The sequence below is a fragment of the Castanea sativa genome, chromosome 6 (assembly GCF_040712315.1).
Source record: "Castanea sativa cultivar Marrone di Chiusa Pesio chromosome 6, ASM4071231v1".
NCBI lineage: Eukaryota > Viridiplantae > Streptophyta > Magnoliopsida > Fagales > Fagaceae > Castanea > Castanea sativa.
In genome coordinates, this window is record NC_134018.1 from 52777806 (window position 1) to 52803505 (window position 25700).

At 35.3% G+C, this 25700-nt stretch overlaps 3 protein-coding genes across 3 annotated transcripts; 2 read left to right on the forward strand and 1 right to left on the reverse strand.

The window, feature by feature from the left end:
* Nucleotides 1-318: 318 nt before the first annotated feature.
* LOC142640344 (NAC domain containing protein 50) lies at nucleotides 319-9461 on the forward strand. Its single transcript, XM_075814401.1, has 4 exons — nucleotides 319-732; nucleotides 1050-1336; nucleotides 1691-2032; nucleotides 8660-9461. The coding sequence occupies exons 1-4, from the start codon at nucleotides 546-548 to the stop codon at nucleotides 9248-9250; spliced, it is 1407 nt and encodes a 468-aa protein (XP_075670516.1). The 5' UTR covers nucleotides 319-545; the 3' UTR covers nucleotides 9251-9461.
* Nucleotides 9462-11483: 2022 nt separating this feature from the next.
* LOC142640520 (NAC domain-containing protein 53) lies at nucleotides 11484-15439 on the forward strand. The gene is made up of 6 exons (XM_075814653.1): nucleotides 11484-11928; nucleotides 12030-12307; nucleotides 12623-12823; nucleotides 13760-14308; nucleotides 14401-14518; nucleotides 14720-15439. The coding sequence occupies exons 1-6, from the start codon at nucleotides 11760-11762 to the stop codon at nucleotides 15130-15132; spliced, it is 1728 nt and encodes a 575-aa protein (XP_075670768.1). The 5' UTR covers nucleotides 11484-11759; the 3' UTR covers nucleotides 15133-15439.
* An 849-nt stretch (nucleotides 15440-16288) lies between these two features.
* Nucleotides 16289-21964, reverse strand: LOC142640521 (malate dehydrogenase [NADP], chloroplastic). Its single transcript, XM_075814654.1, has 14 exons — nucleotides 21528-21964; nucleotides 21321-21414; nucleotides 20402-20488; nucleotides 19816-19900; nucleotides 18751-18932; nucleotides 18586-18656; nucleotides 18407-18497; nucleotides 18242-18316; nucleotides 18060-18161; nucleotides 17839-17961; nucleotides 17272-17340; nucleotides 17129-17197; nucleotides 16867-16920; nucleotides 16289-16769 (listed from the first exon to the last, which is right to left on the reverse strand). The coding sequence occupies exons 1-14, from the start codon at nucleotides 21686-21688 to the stop codon at nucleotides 16716-16718; spliced, it is 1317 nt and encodes a 438-aa protein (XP_075670769.1). The 5' UTR covers nucleotides 21689-21964; the 3' UTR covers nucleotides 16289-16715.
* Between the last annotated feature and the right edge of the window lie 3736 nt (nucleotides 21965-25700).

A 25700-nucleotide genomic window follows, 5' to 3' on the forward strand; every position in this document is an offset into this window, starting at 1 on the left:
CTCAAACCATAACTCTTAAATAATTTTACAATAGCATTAAAACTTTTATTAGTAATATTTTAAAACTCATTTATCATCAATATTTTTTTTTTTACTTACAATTAGTACAATACAAAATAATGATTTTCAAAAACCCACACTCACATTTGTTTTATTTTGTGTTGTTGTTGTTGTTGTTGTTTTTTTTTTTTAAGCACCACATAACTCTCATACCATATATCTCTAACCAAATTTAATGCGTTTTCTTCCATTTTAAGCAGTATTACAATTACAAATTAAGTTCCCAATTTAACCACATAAAATATATCCACAAAATTAATAAAAACACAGCAGAAGAAACTAAAAAAAAAAAAAAGGGTTTTTAGAAAGGCAAATTACACACAGGAAAATTCAAAAATACCATTGCCTTGCAATTGAAGGTACCCACCGTTCGTTCCTTAAGCGTCACTCAAAGCCAACCCTCATCTTCTCTACCTATATCCTTCCTCCTTCCAAACAAAACCCTAGCAACCAAAAAAAAAAAAAAAAAAAAAATCTCAAACAGTATGCGTCGTGAAACGCCGTCGCTGCCAGCACCGCCACCCACAGCGTTGGCACCTGGGTTCAGGTTCCACCCCACGGACGAAGAGCTTGTCATATACTACCTTAAACGCAAGGTTTGCGGCAAACCCTTTCGAATCAATGCTATTTCCGAGGTCGACATCTACAAGAGCGAGCCTTGGGACCTCGCAGGTTATATCTCTGTTGCGTCTTTGTTTTTGTTTCGTTTAAGGTTATGTCTTTTATGTTTTTATAAAACTTCCTGTTCATGTGTTTTATTAGTGTTTTTGAATTGATCACGTGTTTTTCTGATGTGGGTGTTGATCACTTTGTGGTGGGTAATTTTTATTTTTTATTTTTGATTTATCGTAGTATAATTGTTGTTTTATGTATTTTTTGATGGGGGGGGCTATAAGTCTATAATATGTTTGTTCTTATTTAGTGGGTTCTGATTTGCCTGTTTGTTTGTTTAATTAAATTTTTTTAAAAAAAATGAATTGGGTGTTTAGATAAGTCGGGATTGAAGACGAGGGACCAAGAGTGGTACTTTTTTAGTGCATTGGACAAGAAGTATGGCAATGGGGCGAGAATGAACAGGGCTACAAACAAAGGGTACTGGAAAGCCACTGGGAATGACAGGCCGGTTCATCATGAGTCTAGGACGGCTGGGCTCAAGAAAACTTTGGTTTTTCATAGTGGCCGAGCCCCGGATGGAACGAGGACCAATTGGGTGATGCATGAGTACAGGCTTGTAGATGAAGAATTGGAGAAAGCTCGGGCTGGGGCTACTATGCAGGTGAGGGCTGTGGCAAGTTAATGGTTTTATGCAGTTTTGCATTTAGTTGCTGAGAAAGTTTATCAAATGAGTTGAAATGTGAACTTTGGAACTTATGGATTGTGCACTTCTGGTTTGACTGAATGAAAGACTCACCACATTTGGGATTTTTAGTTGATGTTAGTGAGCTGGAGGAGTTAGTCAATTTGGGTCCCCCCAAGTGTGAATCTCAATTTAGAAGTTCAAGGTTGTTCATTTCCTACATTTTTCTCAGCAACTAAAAAGCTTTTTTATTATGTTTTGCCGAATTGGAATTGAATGGTTACTATTATTTTATTAACCTTTATGTTTTGGGTTTTTGTTTGTGTGGAGAAGGATTCATATGTGCTGTGTAGGGTATTTCATAAGAATAATATTGGACCACCGAATAGCCACCGATATGCTCCTTTTATTGAGGAGGAATGGGATGACAGTGCACCGGTTTTGTTTCTGGGGGAACAGGCTGGGAAGGAAGTGGTAGCCGTCCACAATCCATGTGATGTAGAGGCTGGCTATGATGCATATGCTGAAGAGGCTGGTCATGATGAATGTGATGAAGATGCTGGCAATGTTGTATGTGCTAAAGAGAATGGCCATTACGAATATGTTGAGAATGGTTATGTTGAATGTGTTGAGAATCGTCAGGATTCGTTTATTGAAGGGAATAATTTTGAGCAGGTTGGTTATTTTTCTAATTTTGATTATTTTATTTTATTTTATTTTTTTTGATAAGTAAAATTTTATTGAATTAAACAACCCATGTACATCGGTGGTGTACTCAACTTAGGGAGCAGTGCAATCAATCTCTGAAATTACAATGCTCAAGCATATCTAAAAAAGGAAAACAAGGAACATATTGAAAAGTAACACTCCAATCTAGCAAAGTATGAAAGAAAAAAGATTTAATCTCAAAAATAGGCCGTTCACATCCCTCAAAGCTTCTAGCATTCTGTTCCCGCCAAGGACACACATAAATCAATGCAACACAACCCCCCAAAAAGCTATATTTTGATGTATACCAAAAGAACCTTGCCATGTTGTTAACAAATCGAGAACCCTTTGTTGCATAACCCATTGAAGACCAAACAAACACCGCAACAATCTACGGCAATAATACCTCTCTTCCATACAGTATCTGTAGACAAAATCTTCCCTAAGGGAGTAGTACATGCAAAGATTGCTACCCTAGGAGAAACCTTCAAGTGCCACCAACTTCCAAGGAAATGACATGCCATTAGATGAATATAAGGAATGGGCCCACGCCCCTCAAAACCCTGACTCTTGGCTGGCCTCCAACTAAGTTTATCAAGCCCCTCACCCCTCAGTCCTCACTGGCTTAGAATAGATTAAGTCCATAAAAGCAGCCTGAGACTCCAACTCCCAATCCTGGAATGATCTAGTGAATTGAACATCCCAGCGAGTGATCTCATTAGACACTTGCATAACCTTCCCTATTGAAGACTCCTTATCACGACTAATTTTATATAATTCTGGGAAGGCCTCTTTAAGTGGACTAGCACCACACCATAAATCATGCCAAAACTTCACCCTAGCATCATCACCCACATCAAACTGGGAAAAGGTCAACCACTCTCGTCTTATGGATTTCCAAAGACCAACACAATAAGGACCTGACACACCTTTAGGACACTAGCACCATCACTCCCGTACTTCACTTCTATGATACTCCTCCAAAGTAGTTCTCTCTCGGTCTCATATCTCCACAACTAGTTCCTGACAACACTTGATTAAATCTTCTCAAATTTTTGACACCCAACCCCCCATTTTGCAGCGGTTCACAAATTTGAGCCCAATTAACCGGATGGAATTTAGATTCCTCTCCAATCCCTCTCTATAAAAAGTTTCTTTGTAATTCTCAATCCGATTGGCCATCTCCACTAGAATAGGAAAGAGAAAAGAAATAAGTAGGAAAACTTGAAAGAGTACTTATACTTATTAGCGGTCCTTCATTGAAGTGTTGAATTATAGATGCTGAATTACGCCATGTTATAGTTGCAAAAACATTGAGGGATAAATGTAGAGTATAAATAAAAATCAGTTTTTTGTGCTTTGGCCACCTAAACCTTATGAGCACCCTGTCCGTGAAAAACAAAAGAAGAGAAATCTTATAAAAAAGAAAACAAAAGAAAAGAAAAATGGAAACAAAAGAAGAGAAAATTTAGGTATCTTAAATTCAAATATTTACGAGATTGGAATTTCAAGAAAACAAATTATCTTGTAGAATGAGATAAGTACTTTATAGAGACACCATAGGTGTCCAATTCTCATTTATTTTTTTGTAATAAAAGTTGAGTCTTAAAGTACTCAATATTATATAGCAATTTTTAGTAAAGCCTTTTACAATCTTATGTGAAAAGAAGATATCACCCTAGGCAGTAGCATAATCAGCTAGGATCACGCCTCATGAAGTGGTCTCTTGTTCAAATCTCCCCTTCCCCTCCCCTTGGGCCAAAACTTATTGATTAAAAAAAAAAAAAAAGATGAGAGGAAGTATCCAATTAAATGTTATCAAGTGCAAATGATAAATTGAATTAAGAATCTTTCCTCAATACTTCACACACATGTGCACATACGTGTATACGTACATGTATATAAGTGTGTGTAATTCAATTATGTTTTCATACTCTAGTCTGAACACACACACACACACACACACACACACACACACACACAAAACCCCCCCGATAGCACATAGGTCTATAAGGTGTAATAGTTTATTAAATAGATTTAACCTCTATACTCCAATACCTATCTATGATCTTACTTCCCTATTGCTAGGTTCATGGGTATAATAGGAATTGGAAAAAAATTTGTCTTGAGAATATGTGGGCTGGGGTTGATGTTTTCATGGATTCGGTTGAAAGGTGGCAGAGTCTCTTCCAATATAAGGAAGGTGTATTGAGATTTATATATGAAAAGTAGTTAAAAGCTCCAAGTGAAAATTAGAATGTGAATAAGGAAACATCCGGAGGCTAGTAGATTTGTTGGAGAGGAAAGGAAGGGATTTTGGTTGATTGGTTTCAGTTGGAAATCAGTTGGAAGCAAAGTAGAGAAGTTTTTCTTGCTAAAGAGTGACAGAGCCTGAAATTTCTAATTGCATGGCAAGTTTGCATAATGGCTAGTTGTAAAATTCTTAAGGAAGGTTTTGAGAGAAGTTGGAATTAGAGCTGAGTTTTTCAAGAGGTTTTTTGGGAAGTGAGTGTGATCTCTCGAGTTGGATCTCTTTGAGTTTGATGATATAGAGCATTATATTTTGGGTAGTTTGAAAGGCCTATTGAAGAGGAACAATCGGTGGGAGTTGGAAAGAAGTTGAATCTTTTGAACAAGTTGGGTTCTGATAGGTTGAACATGGCTTTATCTGACAAATTTTTAATAGTTGCCTTCACATAGGTGATGGGGGAATTGTGCGAGCTCTGAGATGCATGAGTAGCTTGGTCAAAGCTCAGCTTGGCTTGTTCATTGTGGTGAATGTGCTAAACTTGAACACATTTTAAGGCTCATTCGTAAATGGAGCAAGCTCTAGGCAGTAAGATGCTTGGCTTGTTGGCTCGCTAGCCCAGCTCTTATAGGAGACGTTACAAAGTTTTTGGCCAACTTATAAAGGCTTCTCCTTGTCCATTATTCGAGACATTTAGACTTCATGGATGAAAGACAGTGGGCATGCAATACATTTATTAGCAAAAAAATGTAATTGGCATCACTTCTGATGTGGGATTGTTGATATGGGAGAAGGCTGGCTGGGAATTCCACATCGCAAAGTTGGAGGTAAATGAGGCCTTTCCTTTATGAGCACCTATGCCCCCAAGTGTTTTATGTATCAATGCTTGTCTTTGTGTGGGCTCAAAAACTTTCTTTAATAACAAAAAGAATAACAAATTTTGGCCCAAGTTTCTAAAGCTTGCGAGCCATTTGTGAGCTCATTTTGCTAATCTGGAGTTAACAGTTTGATTAGAGGTTTGGAAGCTTGTTCTTGCTTGAGCTGATTTTTGAGCCTGGGATTTTTCTCTGAGGTTTCTTGGCATTGTGCATGTACTTGGATTGAATGTCAACCAGTTTGGAGGCTGCCAGGCTGGTAAATGGTTAACCCATTTGGAAAATTTTTTGAAGCACGAGGTGAACTTTTTATTATTGTAGTAATGGTAACAGAATATATAAGAAAGTATGGTTCAAAGACAAAAGGTCATCTTTGAATATTTAACAAGGTAAAACTATAAATGAAGAAGCATTGTCCTCAGTTAAATTTGATTTTTATTACTCGTATCATGTGCTTTCTGGTTTGTGAAATTCTCAGTTTTTTTTACCCCGTTAAAGCATGGAAGTGAAAGCAAGCCAACTCACACTAGCTAGGTGTTCAAGTGAGACTTGTGTCATCAGTTATAAAATCTACCTATTAAATGGTGCATGTAATGATATGAACCAGCTGAGTGGTTGGGCCTTTTGCCTACTTTGTTGGGCAAATGGTCTATTTCAGATGTGATAACTTTGGCATGCATAAATTTTTCTTAGATGTTGTCTTGAAACTAGATAAATGGAGAGCTGACTTTATTAAATATAATTTTTTTTGTTGGAGGTGTGCACTTTTAGTGAAGCATGTTTACATCTAATACGTAAATTGGTTCAATTTTGGATTCTTTGTATTAGATTGATGCTAGTCCCTAAGGTTATGTATTTTGTGTGTGTATATATATATATATATATATATAAAGGATAATCCCAAAGGTGCTTTTTCGTTAGTTTATTGTAAGTAGTAATAAGGTGTAATTGGTGTTAGTTGCTACTTGGAACATAAGTTATCACTCGAAGATGTGTTGCACACATCTGATAATTTTGGGAGAGGATTGTGTTTCCTTCTTATCTCCAGAAGATTGCATTTAGTTGAAGTGATATGTGAGGTCGAAGGATGGGAGAGGACCCTTTTTGGAATGACATGTGGTGTTCTGATTTCACATATTTATGTGCATGATGGAAGCAGGACCCTTTTTTTGGCTGGATTTGTGGGTTCTGATTTACAAATGGAAGATCTATTTTCAGATTTATTTTCTATAACAAGAACAAAGAGGTTAAAGTAGCTGATTGCAAGGGTTGGATGGATGGGGTTTTGCGTAAGGGTTTGAGTTTTTTCGAGCAGTTCAAGATTGGGAGGATGAATCTGTTGATGCTATTCTTGAAATGCTTTATGCTGCCAAGGTATGTGGAGTGGGGGAAGACACTAAATTGAAAATTGAACAAGAGTGGTAGATAAGATGGTAGGAGTTTCTATTTTCAACCGTGTGGTTTGTTGAAGAATCAGTTCCCATGTAATAATATTTGGCATTTAGAATTCCCTCCATATTCTTACTTTGTGTGGACTGCAGATAATTTACATAAATGTAATCTAAGAATTATGTTCTTAGTTGGTGTTATATGTGCAAGAAGGATGGTGAAACTGTGCATCACTTCATTTTTCATTCACCTGTGAGTTATGGTCTCTGCCTTTTTCACTCTTTGGAGTGCATCAGATTATGCTCAGATCAGTTCTTGACTTCTTGAGGGTGTAGCATAAAGAGTTGCTCCATCATGCCTTATTTAGGGTCTGTTTGGAATCCGCTTATTTTGCTGAAACTGAAAACATTTTGCTGAAAGTACTGTAGATAAAAGTAAAAGTTAGCTGAAATAGTAGAGTGAGACCCATGAATAGTATCAAAAAGTGCAGTGGGACCTTTGAATAATAGCAAAAATAAGTTGAATAGTAAAATAAGTTGACAAAAATAATCTTTGCCAAATGAACACTTAAGTATATCTGGATGGAAAGAAATAAGAGGGCTTTTGAAGAGAGAATTCCTTGGAGGCAATAAAGTTTAACTTTCTTAAAGTGTTGTTCAGCTGGGTGTTGGTCCATTCTTTGACCTCTTTCTTAGGTTTTCTGTTGACCTTAACTTTAGGCATTGAGATTTTGTTCCCTCTCAATATATTTTTTAAATGATCTCATTTGCATACTACCCGTATCCTTCTTTATCCTCGCACCCTCCTGGGGGACAAAATACCTTGTAATGTATGGAGGAATTGCAGTATGGTGAGAAATTGGACAGGCTAGGTCTATACCACTAGGTTTTTATATTTGATAGTCAGTTTTGACTCTTCCATTTGTGGTTATAGAGAGTTGGAATGTGTTTTCTCCATATTAAATCATGGTTATGCATATTGTTGTCAAAAAGTGAATCTTATCTTGAATCGATATACAAGTTTTTGTGTCATGTATTGTAAAATACATGAACAATAATATTATAGACATAAGATATACATCTATAAAAAGACTTGAATTACAAGCTTGAGACATAATCAATATATGACCAATTTTATCATCATTTATACAATAATATTTTAGAAATTCAACTAAAAAATTTAATTAAGATATATTTACAAAATCTTCAAAATGATCATATCTTCAAGTTATAATGCATCAAGTAGATAATTCACACCATATTAAAATACATCACACCAAACTTGACAACACATGGTATGTAATGCAAATAGTTGTCTCTCATAATCTTGCCAAAATAGAATAGAGTTATAAATTGCCTTCAAACTGATATATATAAGGGGGAAAGTCATCCAATTAAATTCTAACAATCACAAACTAAAAACAAATGGTCTAATCTAAAGTCTCCATCAAACCCCAAATATGAAGAAGAAAAAATAAATCATAATGAAAAACGAAACAGAAATTATTGTTCAATAAGATATACGCCTAACTTGAATAGATTTGGAAAATAAACTTACTAATCATACAATTTATGAGCATTTTTATACCCCCGAACAATTTGAAATTCTTTACAAGTGATTTGATTCACATTCTCTGATATGATACACACCACCCCCATTTCTAACAATTATGGTCACACAGTGTTAGAGGTCCAAGAGTGATGATTATAAAGTCAATACTTGATATGATCTATGGTTAAATGAGTAAATAACTATGGTTGAAATGGCAGGATGTGTTTTGTCAACATGTGAAGTACTTGTGGGGTTCAAGAGATGCCCAAGTGGTTTGAGCCCCTCTTGTGGTGCCAGGGCACTTGCGGTTTGAACCCCACCTGCCCCTCTCCCCCTATACCTAACAAATAAAAACATTTGAAGACTTAATTTGTTTATTCCACGATAGATATTGGTTGTGCTCTTCCGATTTGTGGGTATGTTTATATCTATTATGCCATTAGTTGTGTATGATGTAGCTCCTATACTTAGTATTTCCAGCCTCAATATATCCAAAAAGTATTTTTTACTTTCCAATGTTGGTTGTTTCAGGATACTCAGTCCATTAATGAGGCTCCTCTTAGTGTTAGTGAAGTACCAAGAGAGAATCAAAATGCTCTGGTCGTCTGCAAGAGTGAGAGAATGGATGATTATCTTTCACCATGCTTGGCTAATCCAAGACCCAGCCCACTATTAAGGTATAAAAGAAGGCGTCATAATGAATCGAACTCTAACCATTCAAATGGTTTAGAGACTTCAACTAGGACAAGTCAGGATCATTGCTCATCTACAACCACCACCGCAGCAACACCATTGACAACCACCACCACCGCCCCAGCAACAACAAGGAATTTCCTTTCTGCACTTGTGGAATATTCTCTATTAGAATCTATTGAACCCAAAGATAGTCTTTCGGTTTCTCCTCCATTTGATATTGCTAATCTTGATTCGTCCGTGCCTCCTAGCTGCTTGAAATTCATACAAGATCTGCAAAATGAGATACATAAAATTTCAGTAGAGAGGGAGACATTGAAGTTTGAACTGATGAGTGCCCAAACCATGTTAAACATTCTTCAATCCCGAATTGATCTTCTGAACAAGGAAAATGAGGACTTGAAGAGGAGTGTCCGAGATGTCAAATAACTGGTAGGCGTTTGTTATGTGAGTTTTGCAGCCCTTGCTGGGCTTTTCCCTCTCACATCAGTTGATCTGGGATCATGTATTCTTTTCTAGGGTCAGGAACTTTTTACTGTTGTTCGAACATTTGTTTGTAAGAATGTCAAACTGTAATGTTGTATTGGCTATCGAAGCCTCTGTTCTGAAAAATAGGTAATGTAGACTTCTTGGTTCAAAATTTAAGACTTACACAGTCGTAGTAAAACAATTAGAAATTTTCTTATTTATTAAGAACCCAAGCCTGCAACCGAGGCTCACAGAAAAGAATTGGGTCAATGGCATTGCCCCCACGACCCCATGACAAGTTTGATGGTGATGCACTGCCGTTTTTCTTTTTTCAAGGATATTTATGAATGATGGATTAGCTGAAACTTAAAGAGATGGTACAACTGGACTAGAAGACGTCATAACTTCTGAATCTTTGTTGATAGTGATGGGTTCATCTCCTACAAACTACATGTAGTGCGAAGATCATGTGATAAGCAAGTCTCAATCGAGCGAATTTAGTTGTGTACGTGTAAGTATGCAACTCACTCAAGTCTTGGCAATGACAACTGTTGCGTGTTCTGAAATTTTGAGGTTCTTATCTTGCTTGCGTGCCTTCTTCATGTTACTCACTATCATCAGCTGCAACAACGTAGGCTAACACGAATTCTTTATGACACTGCAAACTTAGGAAAACAATACTTTACATACACCAATGACTCCACTCTACTTTGATTTAAAAGATCATGTGGGGTAGTTGGCTGGTGGCTAGTAATAGATGACTCCTCGAGTAAGAGATTTATGGTCTAAAGTCTAAACTCTATAGTAAAAGTCCAAACCCACCTAGAGAGAGAAAGTCGTCTGTTCTGTTCCAGCCAAAAAGTGCATCAAGTCGCCTTAATAAAATAAAAATAAAAAAAATAGAAGAAGGAAAGGTCCTAGAAATTGTTTACAACCTCATCTTCCTTTTTCCTTATTTGGTGAGTTCCATAATTGAAGATCCAGACGATCAATCCAGTGGTACACATTTCTAGCTTTGACTGCGCCATAAACAATGCATCTCAATTTTCCATTTGAACCCAAAATAGTTTTTAGGATCCTAGATTTTATTGCTTAATTTTTCATATATTTGATTCTAACAAAAAAAAAAAAAAATTATTGTTCATATTTATATGCCTCACACACGGTTTTAACAATTAGAAAAGTCATTTGAAGCTAAATAACAGAGTCGTATATATATTTGAGAGGAAAGTCAATGTATATTATATTCCTATATGTTTCTTCATGATATATATAAATTTTTGAAAACCGTGATACATATATATATATATATATGTATGTATGTATAAAATTTAAACTATCTATTCATTTGAGATATATAACTTTTAATTAATATTATATTATTAATAATCATTCATTCATTTGTAACAGCATCTCTAGATAATATAATCTAACAATAGATTTATCATATTACTCATTCAATAAATCGTAGAACAAAAACAAAAACAAAAAATCAATAAAAAGCAATTGAGTTCTATAATATCAACCAAAAAAAAAAAAAATTATATGTAATTTGAATTTGATTAAATTACAAATCCACGAGATTGTTTATATATCAAAAGTATTTAAAATTAAATGACTTTATATTCTATAGGTTAGTTGAATTTGAATAATAAAAAAATAAAAAAGAATTTATAATAATCACATGAAAATTGATATGACATCATCATTATATTATCATAATTTATTCCAAAATATAGGGAAAGTGATGACCGTTTGATATGTATATTTTAAACAACAGTTTTCAATTTTTTTTAAAACTGTGTGTGAAAGTATTTATATTTTTATGTGGCCGAGACAGTTTCCAGATTTTGAAAAACTCTAAAAAATTTAATAATAACCCAAAAATAAAAAACACTTATTAAAATCCCAATAGTAATCTTATTGCTTAACGGATGTGAATTTCAACCAAAGGTTGTCATTTTCGCTTGTAAATTAAGGCTACTCAGAATTGGGATATTTAATACTATCAATCTAACTTTGACGGATGTGATTACGTCACCCTCCCCCCCCTCAATGGCACATTCTAGAATAACAACAGTACACCGACACCCAACAATTCTAGGTCGAACGTGCTACCTACTCACAAATACTGCCACGTGGACAAATCCGTGGCTCTAACCAAACCAAAACCCAAATTTCTTCCTGACGAAGTATCACTATTTATCGTTTTGTGTGTTAGACTCATTGTTCTTTTGCATTTGCATTTGCATTTCTCTCTCTCTCTCTCTCTCTCTCTCTCTGAGCTCAATGGCATTGCTCTCGATCTCATCGCCTGCTACTATCTTCAGCTTTCAACCTTTAGACTCTGACTGAAAAACTCTGAAAATCAACCAAAACCCTAACCTCAATTATTTTCTTACTCTCTTTCTCTTTTTTCAAATCCCCAATTCTAAAACCCTAATTAGCTCGAATTGATTTGAATTAATTAATGGGCCGTGACGACTCAGCAACCTCACTCGCTCCCGGATTCCGATTCCACCCAACCGATGAAGAACTCGTTCGGTACTACCTGAAGCGCAAGGTGTTAAACAAGCCCTTCAAATTCGACCCAATTTCCGTCGTCGATATCTACAAGTCTGAACCATGGGACCTCCCTAGTAAACCCATCTATCTCTCTCTCTCTTTCTTTTTGATGTGTGGGTTAAAGATTGAATCTTTGTTGTTGATTTTTCTTGTTTTGGGTAAATTTATTTTATAGGCAAGTCGAAGCTGAAGAGCAGGGATTTGGAGTGGTATTTCTTCAGTGCTTTGGACAAGAAGTATGGGAATAGTTCGAGGACGAATCGAGCTACTGAAAAAGGGTATTGGAAAACCACTGGGAAGGACCGTCCTGTTCGTCAAAATTCTCGCACTGTTGGGATGAAGAAGACCCTTGTTTACCACAATGGTCGCGCTCCTCGTGGAGCTAGGTCCAATTGGGTTATGCACGAGTACCGCCTCATCGACGAGGATATGGAAAAATCTGGACTTGTTCTTGTAAGATTCTTGTTTTTGATTATCGTTTCTCTTTTTAAATTTTGTGTTTTTTTTTTTGTTGGAAATGTTTTGTTATGGTGGTATTGGAATTGATTTTGTCTTTTTCTTTATGTGGGTTCCAGTTGGCTCAACTGGTAGAGTCTCTTGTCGGTGAATAAGAGATCTGGGGTTTAAACCCACCCACAATGAAAACTATACGGTGTCTTGGCCTGATGATAAAGAGCAATCATCATGGAGCGGATGCCCTAGGATGAAATTCTCTATCGAATCTATCAAGAAAATTTGATGTCGTTTTGTGGGTGGGTTTGGGTGAAGGATGCGTTTGTGCTGTGTAGGATTTTCCAGAAGAGTGGGACAGGGCCGAAGAATGGGGAGCAGTATGGCGCTCCGTTTGTTGAGGAGGAATGGGAAGATGATGATGTGGAGGCTTTCATGCCCGGTGAAGCGGCTGCGGCTGCAGCTGAAGAAGTGATGGTTGGTGATGATGCTTTTGTTGAAACGAATGACCTTGACCAGGTTTGTGAAATTTTTGCAATTGAATAACTGAGTTGTAATGCAGTGTTATGTGATTGATGGAACTGTTTATTTTGTTGCTATTTTTGAATGTGCTGGATGATAAGATTTGACGCTATTTCTTAGGCATGTGAAATGAGATTCTTTTGGGGACCAAAATAAGAAAGCTTAAATTTTGATGGAAATCCCTTAAAAGTGTTTAGGCCCTTTAGGGAAAGCTGTAAGGACAAATTTGGATGGTGCCCATTATTTGAAAAAGGAGGTTTTAATATGATGAGTTCTGTATTAGTAGCAAAAACTAGAGAAATTAGATTAGTTAAGGTTTAGATGTATGTATAAGCTTTCCATTATATTTAAGTTCAAAATATTGGGAAAGCTTTTCAGAAGCTCCTTCATTTACTGTAATTTTTGCTTTGTTGCACCCCAAACCCTGCAGAAGCAGTAGCCTGGGTATGTTTTTTTTTTTTTTTGGTGTTGATTTCAATCCAGAATCTATGACTTCTTGAACAAAAATGCTGATGCATTTACTATATAGCCAAAGGAAAATTTATAGATGGTTCAAGAGATCTATCTACACTTGGGAAACTGATTGTAATCAAGGTAGAGCAGTTGGATTCATTATTTTGGCCTTATATGTGAATTTGTTGATTATATTAATGTCCCCCTCCTCCATAAGCTGCAACCTTTAGATTGCTTAGTATGACTTCAATATGAAGGTGGGTACACTGTTAATGATGTGCATCCACCATAAATTTGAAGAAGTCTTTAAAATGTATTGATTAGTTGTGGCAGATTGGGTGCTCTCAATTTGTCTTATTTAGTATACATGGTCTTGTTTCTTGCACCTCCTTGCTACAAACACCCCCCCCCCCCCAAAAAAAACACCCACACAGTCATTTCTGAATTCTTAAATTTTGTAAACATGTTTCCCTTTTCCAGAATCTTGAGATAAATATTCCATCTGAATATCCTCCCCCATTGAACTTCTATTATGGGGAAACGAGCAACCATGCTGAGCATTCTGGGGAGTTCATTGAAGATGATCAAAAGCCTATCATAGGCACTGGTGAAACCTTCGAGCCACAGTTTGACCAATTTTTAAACATACCAGAACAATATGAGATGGGTACAAATCCAGTCAAAGATGAATATTATGTTGAATCAAGCAATAATGTGAATCCTGCTGAAGTCAATTTCTCACTTGGAGGATTTGTTGAATCAAGCAATAATGTGAATCCTGCTGAAGTCAATTACTCGCTCGATGAATTCTACATGGATGCTGCTGATAATGCTCCAATGGGTGATGGACTATATCTTGAAGCTAATGATCTTTCGAATCCTGTGGAGGCAGATCCTGAAGGTTTTGACATGCTTGATGAGTACCTAACATTCTTTGATGCGGATGATGACAACTCACAACATTTAACATTTGATCCCTCTGAAATCATGGGGACTGATAACTCTGTTTTTGACCAGGCACCCCAGAAGGTAAAGGATTAATTTTTTAAAATACACTAGCTCGTACCTGTATGTTGGGATTTTGTCATTGCAGCATTTAATTAACTTAACTACTCTAACAGCATGAGAATGGAGGAACTGACCAAGTCTTCAACGAAACTCTACATCTTCCAGAGGCACAAGGCAACAATGATGCCTCATCTTCAAAGCATAAGCCTGAGGCCACAATATATGAATCGGGTAAGATTTATCTTAATATGACAAAATCTCTCAGCTCTTCCAGTCATGTACTTTTGGGTGTTTCTATGTACATAAATATGTGAAGAGTGGTAAAAGTTTGAAGCAGCCATATAATCCCTTGAGACTTGTATGTGGGTCTGGTCTTGTCTTTCCTTCTTCTTTTGATTTTTCTTATTCTTGTGTGCCTGATCTATGGTGCAGATGATAAGCATCCATTCGTCAAACGGGCCAGTCATATGTTGGGAAGCATCCCTGCTCCTCCTGCATTTGCTGCAGAGTTCCCTGCAAAAGATCATGCAGCTCTTAGGTTACACTCTGCTGCACAATCCTCCAGCTCGGTTCATGTCACTGCTGGTATGATCAGAATAAGAAACATGACTTTAACTGGCAATGGGATGGACTGGTCACTTGGCAAGAATGATGATGTCGGTCTCCTCTTGTCATTTGTGCTGCCACAAGCTGACATGAGTTCTGCCAATTCTGTGCCATTGGCTGGCTCACTCACTGGCAAGGGATCGTCTGTAGTTTCACGGTGCTGGTGCTTCTTTTTGTTCTTTTGGGTCCTACTACTCTCTGTGAGCTTCAAGATTGGAAGCTACATCTGCATCAAGTAATGCTGAATTAGTGAGAAAGTTGCCTATGTGAAACCATACAGAATATCCCATCTTGAATATTCTTGGGTTGGTTCATGGTTAAAATTTTATACTCTATATACTGACTAGGACGTCACGGAGATGCAGCTCTGTTTTTTAGTTCGTACTGACTGCCAAACTGATACTTTGTGCTTTATACCTCTTGTGATTTCATTGTAATTCTTACACTGTTTACATTCTATAGTTGCATATTGTGTTATTTTACTGACTACTAAACTGATAATGGGTTATTTCATGCCTTAAATAATTTTATTGATAGTTGTTGCCACCCTCTCTTTTGATGTTGCAATGGTTCTAAAAAGCGAGGCTTAAAGTATATGTTAGCAAGAAAGGTTTTAGGATTTTCTCTTAATAGTGTGAGCAATTAATTAGTGATATGATGCATATTCAAGGGTTAAAAAAGATGTTTAATCTTAAAATTTGCCTGAAACATACACTTTCATTGATAGGGTTTGTACTGTAAACATTAATTGCAACATTATACCATATATTTATTGTGATCCAGTCTTTAATTTTCTTTACATCTTGGGCCATTACGTGGATTTGCTTGTTATGTCTCTAGTCTATACTTTCTTATTGCAATGTAAAATTTGAGCCTGATTGCTTTGAGCAGGTGTTTTAGTTGGGTTTTGACTTTTGAGCTTTGGCTGTTAAGTTTGACTGCTGAGGGAGCCGGTGAAAATAACATTTCAAAGGGATGATTTATATGTTGTAGTCAAGCGTGCAGGCTATGACCAGATTCGTTTACTTTTATGAACTGTAATATTGAGGATGTCTTGTGAATGATGGAATAGCCAGAGGGTTTTAGTGTAGTAGTTTTCCGTCATACACGGCAGTGAGAAACTGGCCTAGAAGAAAAGTTCTCAAGAGACGCCCTTGCCACATGATTGACTTATTGAGCCACAGATTTTTTGCATTGGGGTGAACCATATCCATATTGTGACTTGAACTGAACTATGCTTTTGATTTGATATGGTATTGCACAGTTTTTCTATGGGTAATGTCCCCATGTTTTAATCAGATTATAGTAGTTATTACCTTGAGAAACCTTCTCTCTGCTTATCATGAAGTACTATCGTGTTACAGTATCGGCAACAGAGCTTGAAGAAGAATGATATACAGCACCCAAAGAATACAAGATTAGCTTATTAAAGCACTTCAACAAAATTACAACACAAGTACATAGATGGTTTGTTTCTCAAAAAAAAAAAAAAAAGTACGTAGATGGTTTAGCTGCGAACCGCTCACCCGAGCAAAGCAAGGAATATGCATTTAACGTGAAAGCCCCATGCTTACCACAAAGGACATGATTTCAAAATTCAACAAATGGCTCAACAGTGACTTAATTTGTTTTTCCTTTTCTTTTTTGGGCAAATAACATTGACTCTGCGCTACTAAATGAGAAATTATTTTTGAAAACATTCTACATTAAATAATAGTATAATTTTAATTTTCCATATATCTGTCAACCCTCCTCACAGCTCATTGTGGTAGCTAGCTGTCGCATGAATTCTTCAGATAAAAGAGCAGTCTGATGATGAGTGTTACATCTCTCCAGGAAGCATTGTATCCTCAGGTAGATCACAGAAAGCGATGCCCTGAAAAAATAAATTAAAAAACAAAACATGTGAAGATGACTCATATACTGATGCATCAATCAATAGTTAGAAAATATTACAATATCAGAATATCTACCTCCCCTATAAGGTGTGCCACGCATCTCTTCTCAGCTAGCAGTTCAGCTTCAGTCTGCAAAATAATGGTGTTAGAAAAAAAGAAAAAAAGGTAGACTTGGAACACGCCTATATAACACACCTTCAATCCAATTCACATTATCAAAGGTATCACAATTAGGATATCATTAAAGTTTCCATCAACTTCCATTAAAAAGAATGGGGATTTTCTTCTTTTCATGATAAGTCCTGACATTCCCTTAGTAGATGAAAAGATAGCTCACCCTAGTGATTCGCTCGAGAAGGTAGTCATCAAATACTACATCCTTGACAAACTCATAATCACCATCTCCCTGGAGAATGGGAATACATTTTTAGGGAAAAGTCAATTAAATATTATCAAAAGAAAACTCTGAGCTAAACTTACTTTTGATCTGCATGGCATACTGAAAACAATATCCTCTGCAATTCCATAAGGATTTCCAGTGGTGTAAACCTACAATGGCATTGCAACAATGAGACTGGAGAATTAAAGCCAGTATTTTAACTTGTCTGCAACTGAAGTGACTCAAATAATATCAAAAAATCATGTTTATAATCTTTTATGCTAGGTTGTACCATGTTTGTAATTGTATGGTTGTACAGACAAGTAATGCTACCTAATAGGAATCTTCTAGCAAGTGGGATTCAATTAACTGATTCGCTTCAAAAACCAGTATGTCTTTGATACTAAAGATATTATTGTTTTGGACAAATAGTAAAGGATAGGAAGAAAATTTAGAACATAGAGAACTCCTGAGACTAACTGAATAATTTCTGGTAGTCACTTCTGTAATTTTCATCATATGGGTTGTGCCAAATTATTTACTCCCACCATTAGTTTGGATGAAGATAGTGGATCTCTGACCTTATGGTTACTTGGGATTTCTAATTGGTTCTCAAGAAACTGACAGCATATATCTGTATGCATGCATTTTAACAAACAAAGACTTACTCCTGATGAAAACCAATCACCCTCAGGGGTTGGAGTAATTAAGGACCGTATTGCATCAACAATTGACACAGAAGTTGATGCAGCTGAGGATCTTCCCCATTTTTTAATCAACACACCACCTCTCTGCAAATCAAAACTTGCCTTTAGCATCTGAAAGTGAAACCCACACATTTGATTTTACCGGACTATATATATATATATTAGCGTTCTGAAAATCTTACCTTCTGGACCTTTTCTGTGAACTCCTCCTCTAACCACTTTTGATCCCTTATAACCTCTTTCACAGGAAATCCATTGATTCTAGCATTTAAAAAGTCTGGAACCTGGTAAAGTTACATATAAAGTTTCTTTAGAAGAGGAGTGGGGAAATTTTTCATGTCTTATAACAGAACCTCTTAATAACCTGAGTGGTAGAGTGGTTTCCCCAGATGGTCATATTTGACACTTTGTCATAGAAGACACCTGCTTTGAGGGCCAACTGCATAAATCATAGCCATTATTTAGAATAATAATTCCTTTTGGTCATGACAACTGCTAATCAATACCAGTAATCATTAGCTAACTTTACCTGACATTTTGCCCTATTCTCATCTAACCGAGTCAAAGCATGAAAATTTTTCGCAGGTATATTTGGAGCATTTTTCAAACAAATTAATGCACTGCATAAAAAAGAAACACAAGGCAGTTACAGGCACAGTATGGAACACTTCAATTGTACATCAACCACTAAAATAGTGCCCCTCTTACTTAGTATTGCAGGGGTTGCCCACAACTATCACTTTGACATTACGGGATGCAACAGCATTGAGAGCCTTTCCCTATAATAATAAAATAAAAAGGAAATATAAGAATCAATTCAGTATAGCCCATTGTTGCTAAACAAATATCATAAATCACACCAAATAGTGGTACCTGCTCAGCAAAAATCTGCCCATTTATGTCCAGTAAACCAGCTCGTTCCATTCCAGGCCCTCGAGGCTTTGCTCCTATTAGTAGGGCCCACTCTACATCTTGAAAAACTTCATATGGATCAATACTTATACTTACCTCCCTCAACAAAGGAAACAAGGAATCCTCCAATTCCATAGCGACACCTGCTTGAATTTAGTCATCATTATGGAGATACATCAATCATCATTTTAAAGAACTTATTCTTAGATGATAGTAAATTTGAAGACATATGGTCATACCAATAAGCATAAAACAACTAGAAAGGTTAAAAGTTTCTTTTTTTATTTTTTCCTTTGAGATTCTTAACATTGGAGAATTTATGGTAAATGAATTGTATTTGGTCAAGATAACAAAGCTTGAATTTTTGGAAGTTAAAATCCTTAACAGGGAAAAGCAAACTTTTTTTTTTTTGAAAACTAATTTGCAAATGACTTCCATAACAGGTTCTTTTTCTTGATTTTCTAGCTGTAGTACTAGCCAAATTGGAAGGACAAACATTCATTGCTGCAGATGTATCACAAACTTCCTTTCTGCAAAATGGATGCAGTACCCCTGCTAAGGCAGCTAACAGTCTTCAATGCCAACTTGGTACAACTCAGCTGCACTGTTCTTTTATTTTTATTTTTATTTTTAGAGTCTTATGGGCCTTAAATTCAGAATATCATTGACTTTCAATATTGATTGTCCATTCTGTTTCAAGAATGAACTAGATATTTCGTTTTTCCCTTATGAAAGCATACGTTATTAGAATTCACTTGAAACAGATAATTTCAATGTTAATAACAGGCAGTGCAGTCATAGTGCTGCAATCTAAATGGAAGGAATTTTCTTGTCTAGTACCTCAATCAATCATCATTGGTTTCACAGCAACCCATGTTCTAAGAATAAAGGTAATTGTCTGAAATATGTGTAAAGTTTTTTCCCCTCAGTTATAACTTATTTGTATTGCTTAGGTGGAACAAAACACTGCTTACTGAGTGGTGCAACTAATAGTCTTATCAGAGTATGTTGACTTGAGAAACAAACCTTCAAGAGCTTGGAATGACCTTTCAGATCCCAATAGTTTCAATGCAATAGGTTGATCTGGACCGAAAACCTCACCAGATGCAAGCTGGCAGAACAAACAAAATCAGATTACATGTCTGAAACAAACAACATTTGTTAGGACTAGGTCATAATGTTATTCATTCTGTTATGACTCCTCTTTCCCCCCACCCTCAGCTAAGTATTCTTTCTTGTGACTCAATGCAGTGGAAAATGAAGTGAGTGATTTGATTTATATGATTTTTTCCAAGGGCACCAATAAGAGTTCTGAAGCTGGTTAATAATATATTGGACAGTCAGTCGAAGGCAACTGAACTCAATTCATTTCTTCCTACTGAGTGAGACAATACCTACAACAGAGTTCCTACTTTTATGGGAACATGCTAATGTTGATATGATTATTGGGTCAAACTGTAAGCTAGACTTCTATGTATCCTGTGAACAATCAGGGTGACCTACAGGTCAATATCAACTCAAATGCAATAGAGTCCAGGAAAATTTAAATTAAAAAAAAAAAAAACCACCCAAAAACAGCATACTCCGACCTTTGGATCTAAGAATTCCTTACTTTGAAAAGTAGATGATTTGAAATCATCCCTGCAGCACCTGAGACAGCAATATTAATTAATTTCTTCCAGGTTTTTGTCTCTTCTTCCTGGGGCCACATATTAAAAAGATTTGTTAGCTGTAGTCATTTTGGATTAAACAATGGAAGAAAAGATCTACTGATGAGCCATTACTGCATCAAAACAGCTAAAAAGATCTCAAGGATATGGATTTGCATCTTCTAACACCCCCAACCACACACACAAACAAACAATCAAGATGTTACTAGATTCGAAAATGGTGTACCCCATGTCCATACATAATCTGTATCCCATTATTTCTCATTGTCAGATCAAGTGCCACAATCAAAGGGATTCAGTACTCAATAGAAAATTTTATAATATGTATATACAAAATCAAGATAATGCTCTCCGCACTTGCCTTGAGCAACAATTCATATGCATTGTGTTAAAAAATCCAAGCCAGTAACATTCGTTTCTTCTTTCACCGTTCCACAGTAATTATATTAGCATTATTGATTACCATGATTTAAATGTTACATAATAAAAATAGTAACTTTTTTTTTTTTTGGGGAGTTAAATAGTAAACTTGATTTTTGCAAGCATGTTTCGCACCTCTCACTTAAAATAAAAGATATTTATAGTTCTGGAATAAAAATCAAATTACTGCATGTCCACTAATAGTTATAGACCATGGAGAATTGGGCATATAGAGTTGCTAAAATGTAACTAACCATACGAACATTGATAAAACCCAACTAATTTCAACAACCACCAAAGTTGGAAACAATCTAGTCATGAGGAATGCATTTGCAGAATAAAAATTGCCCCATTGGACTCGTTTTATGTTTCTTGTTAGATAGAATTTCACGATGAGTCATTGGATTAACATAAAAAGACACAAAATTTGAAAGAACTTACAGCCTTGAGATCATAAGTGAGACAGAACACACCAAAGCACTCGGTCTTGGTCTTGGGGCCCTCATTTTGCACTGCTACTGGAGCTTGAACTTGACTGAGAATTACAAAAAGAACAAATAATTTTTTTTTATTATAAAAATGACCCATAAGACTATAAAGAAACTACAATATCAGAGAAAGAATAGAGGGGGTTGAAAAGAAGCTTACTTTGGTGCAACAGAGCAAGAGATAGTGAGGGAGTTTCGAGCTCGAGGGAGTGGTCTAAAAGCACAGCGACGAAAATTGGCGAGACGGGTGGATAAGGAGGAGAGCTGGGATGAGTGAAGATGGGTTTTTGTGAAAGAAGGTGATAGCTCTGCCACTGCCATGGCAGCTGAGAGAGACAGAGAGTTTTCAGAGAGAAAGTGTGAGAGAATGAAAGTTTCAGAGAAGAAACCAAAAAGAAAGAAAGAAAGAGAGAGAGAGACTCAGAGGGTCAGAGAAAACAAGCTCCGTTTAAGATAAGAAAGAAAGAGTTTTTGTAATAGTGAGAGACTCTGGTTGAAGGTATTGAATGGAATGGAGGGAGAGAAGAAGAGAAAAAGAGAGGCAGAGGAAGTAAGAAGAGATATTAGCATAAGGCCCAGCACATGACACTTGTCAGCAAAATGTGAGTCAGGAAATCTCTTTGTACTTAGGCTTTTTTTTTTTTTTCTTTTTTTTTTTTTTTTTTTGGGTGGGCTTGAATTGCAGTTAGAGACTTAACAGTACAGTTTTCTCAAAAAAAAAAAAAAGAAAAAAAAAAAAAAGAAGAGACTTAACAGTACAAGGCACTTTAGGTGGCTTCTGAATTTTGGCATGTTTGATAGAGGAAATATGCGTCCTGTTTTAGTTAATCAAAATGTCATTTATAAAATTAAAAAAAAAAAAAATCATTCTTCCATTTTATTTTGGTCAAATTTTCATTACACTTTATTTTTTTTAATCTCTATTTTATTTAAATATTTTTTTTTATTCTCTATTCCTTTACTCATATTCTTCTTAACTCTATCTCTTTAAGAAAAAAAAAATGATAAAATGTGTTGAGCTTTGAGAGTTACTGTAGAAATTTATCCAAAGTGACTAACCTCATTGGTTGGAGATGCCACGGTAAAGAAAATGATAGTCAAAATGGTTAGAAAAGGAGATGCCTAATCTACAAGAGATGCTTTTAAGATCAATTTTGCAATATGGAGCTGATGATCTTATGTGTGTTTGATTTTGGTCATCTATTCATAGGTTGGAAAATTACCAATAGGGTTCACAGAATCTTATTAAAATCAAATTACAATTTATTAGTTTGTAAGATTTTTAATTGTAAATTTTGGACACTTCTCTTCATCTACCAAATCAAGTTTTATTTATTTATTTTAAGCATGCACTATTTTAAATGTTTGGAAGAGTTCACTAATTTTTGGGCTTTAATCATTTTTAACCTTGCGAAGATGGGAGTCAGAAATAATACAATATTCATGACATGTTAATAATGTGGAAGATCAAGATTCTTAGATACTCTCGGAATATCTAAGAATATTTATGTTAACATCAATATTCATGACACGTAAACAAAGTAAGAAGAAATACTATGAATAGATCATACTATAAATATGAGAGAAATGAGCATCATTTACCGTGGTCTGAAATAACTAAAAAGAAATACTCAAACTTCACCATCGGAGGTTTGTTCAGTTGGTAAAGCTTGAACGTTCCATCCAAAAGGTTTAGGTTCGAGTCCCGTTGCCAACAGTCTTCTTTGATGGACAATCTATAAGTCCAATGTAAGTCTTTTCTGAGCTCTGCAGTTTACCCTGGTTCTGGTATGGAATAACCTCCCCTCACCTAAACTTATGTTTACCAAAAAAAAAAAAAAAAAACTCAAACTTCTGGACTCTACCCCCACAATGTCCTTGACTTTCTCCAATAATTGGTCGCTGCAATCCCAATGCGCTGGAGTCTGCCATATAAATACTTAACAACCAAAGGTTCAAGAAACACGCTGATGGTCTCTTTTACTTTCTTCAACTTGGTAAGAAGTTTTGGTACTCAGCTGTACTTCAAGTTGCCTATCAGTGGCTGCTGAGAATTTCCATTGGGGTTCAATCCTCCTAGTATAATACTACATTGGACCCTCATGTGTCATCTGTCATGTGCGTTGTTTTATTTATGTCATATTCCATTGTATTATTATCAATTGGTTGACCCAACTTACAATATCATTCATTTTCTTGAGTTCTATCCAAAAAAAAAAAAAAATCATTCTACCAAACTTTTTAGTATAGTGGTACTGTTTAATTCTCTAAGGTAAAGATCTTGAATTTGAGTCATGGGGGCTGTTATTGGGTAGTCAGGACTTAGGACTATATAATAATTTTTTCATTATATGTGTATGAATGGCTCATGAAAATATGAAAGTTTTTCAAGTATGTTCTTGAAATGCTAATGAACATTGAAAACTATAAAATCAGTTGTAAAATTTTTAGGCTTCCTCCATTTAGGCTCCAAATGGAAAGTAGTACTCGAGAAATATTTGTCCATATACAAATAAGAGATGTATGGGTTCTTGAGAAGAGAGGAGAGGAGAGCTATTGTGGTCGCTTTGGATTGCTTGAATCCACAATTGAGTATAAAGTTAGATTTAGAAAAAAGGGTTAGGAACAAAGGAGGAGAAAAGGAAAGGAAAACAAAGAGGGTAAAGAAGAGAAAAAAATAAAGTAAATTGCAAGAGATATGAAGAAAATGAAAAAAAAAATGTATATATTATTTTAAAATTATCCATTAATTAATTTATTCAAATTCATTTATGAAATTATGTTTGCAGTTTGTCAAACACTTCAAAAATATAAAATTCTCTGTAACTTTAACTTTTTTCCCCCAGAAACTCTATAATTTAAAATTCTATTTTTTTTTTCAATAATGCTAAACGGGTTACAAACAATATAATATTTAGGGACTCAAAAGTATGGATCAAAATTATTGGAATTGTTTTGTTCAACTAGCTGATTTATATATTTTGTCCAAGAGTGTGATATAGCTATCCTACTTTCAGCTTAAATTATTAATTTGCAGCCAGGCAGAAGCAAACACAAATCATGGTTCTGATCATTATTGACCTTCCATTCATCAAACAATTTTTTGCCCCTTTGATTTATTGGTTGCAATCCAGCTTTTAAATTTCTAGTTCAAGACGAAAAAAAAAGAAAAAAGAAAAAAAAAAAGAACCTTACAGTTACAGATATGATTCATATGAACCTTCCATTCAAAGCCAATAAAAAAAAAATGAAAAAAAAAAAGCATAACATTTTCCAAAGGTGTTCCCAACAGCCAAAATCAAAAACTTAGACATCGTGTTGATGCAATGATGTTGAAACCTGGAAGATTTTAGCGTACAATAGATATCGACAATTGAGTGGCCAAGAATGCTTGGTTGTGGTGGTGATTCTGCTGTCTTTTTTTTTCTTTTTTTTTTGAGAATGATGATTCTGCTGTCTTGTTATAAAATACAAGTACGTTGCTTTAAAGAGGTCCATATCTCATTTATTCACATGTCCGTTTCAATGTATTGCTAACCATGCGTAATAAATTGTCTTGGCATTTTATGAACATTTCAAATTTATATTGTTTATTTAACAAATAGTTAAATTTAACTCTAAGTTTAAAGATAATTATTAAACGAGTTAAGTTTAAACATAATAATTTATTCATAATCAAGCTCTTAAACATGAGACTCGATATAAATATATAGAATATTGTATATTTTATATGTATATATTTATAAAAACAATTATATAATTAAATTATATTGTGTAAGTTTGAAATTAATTTAATAAAATATCAAATTATTATTTATAAGTCATTGATAATATAAATAGTCAATTTTGTAATAAAAATTATATATAATTTTAATAATATAAAATTGGTGAAACTAATTTTTATAGGTTAATAAAAGAAAATCATTCTATCTAATTAATTCAAACAATATCGATTTCAATTATAATTTAAGATATGTGAAGGATTTAAAAAAAAAAAAAAAAAAAAGTGATATGTATGGGAAAAGTTGAATGTTGAAGGTGCAAGTATGTGGAAAGGAAAAGAGCACGAATACATGCTTGGGAACCTGAGGAGAGAGCGGTAGCCCGTTGTGCTTAGAAAGTCCAAGGCAGCCCAATTTGCAGTCTAATGGGCCCATCAGTCTGGGTTCTGAAGTATAATTCTAGAAGGTGATGGATTAAATGTTTTGAGTCCATTAAAGAGCCCCATTAATATTTGATAATTGATACTCCTCCATGGACCATCAACCTAGCACTGAAGACATTAGGGTGGCTGTGAAAACAGTTTCTGAAAATTGGTGTGCTAATTTTGGTT

What these genes read in the sequence shown, in the direction of transcription:
- LOC142640344 (XM_075814401.1), top strand. Translation starts at nt 546, where the DNA reads ATGCGTCGTGAAACGCCGTCGCTGCCAGCACCGCCACCCACAGCGTTG. An exon ending in CGAGCCTTGGGACCTCGCAG is followed by an intron (nt 733 to 1,049) that starts GTTATATCTCTG and finishes TTGGGTGTTTAG; the next exon opens with ATAAGTCGGGATTGAAGACG. An exon ending in GGGCTGGGGCTACTATGCAG is followed by an intron (nt 1,337 to 1,690) that starts GTGAGGGCTGTG and finishes TGTGTGGAGAAG; the next exon opens with GATTCATATGTGCTGTGTAG.
- LOC142640521 (XM_075814654.1), bottom strand. Translation starts at nt 21,688, where the DNA reads ATGGCAGTGGCAGAGCTATCACCTTCTTTCACAAAAACCCATCTTCAC. An exon ending in GGCAGATTTTTGCTGAGCAG is followed by an intron (nt 18,657 to 18,750) that starts GTACCACTATTT and finishes TTATTATTATAG; the next exon opens with GGAAAGGCTCTCAATGCTGT. An exon ending in GGCAACCCCTGCAATACTAA is followed by an intron (nt 18,498 to 18,585) that starts GTAAGAGGGGCA and finishes TTTTTTATGCAG; the next exon opens with TGCATTAATTTGTTTGAAAA.
- LOC142640520 (XM_075814653.1), top strand. Translation starts at nt 11,760, where the DNA reads ATGGGCCGTGACGACTCAGCAACCTCACTCGCTCCCGGATTCCGATTC. An exon ending in TGAACCATGGGACCTCCCTA is followed by an intron (nt 11,929 to 12,029) that starts GTAAACCCATCT and finishes TTTATTTTATAG; the next exon opens with GCAAGTCGAAGCTGAAGAGC. An exon ending in TTGACCAGGCACCCCAGAAG is followed by an intron (nt 14,309 to 14,400) that starts GTAAAGGATTAA and finishes CTACTCTAACAG; the next exon opens with CATGAGAATGGAGGAACTGA.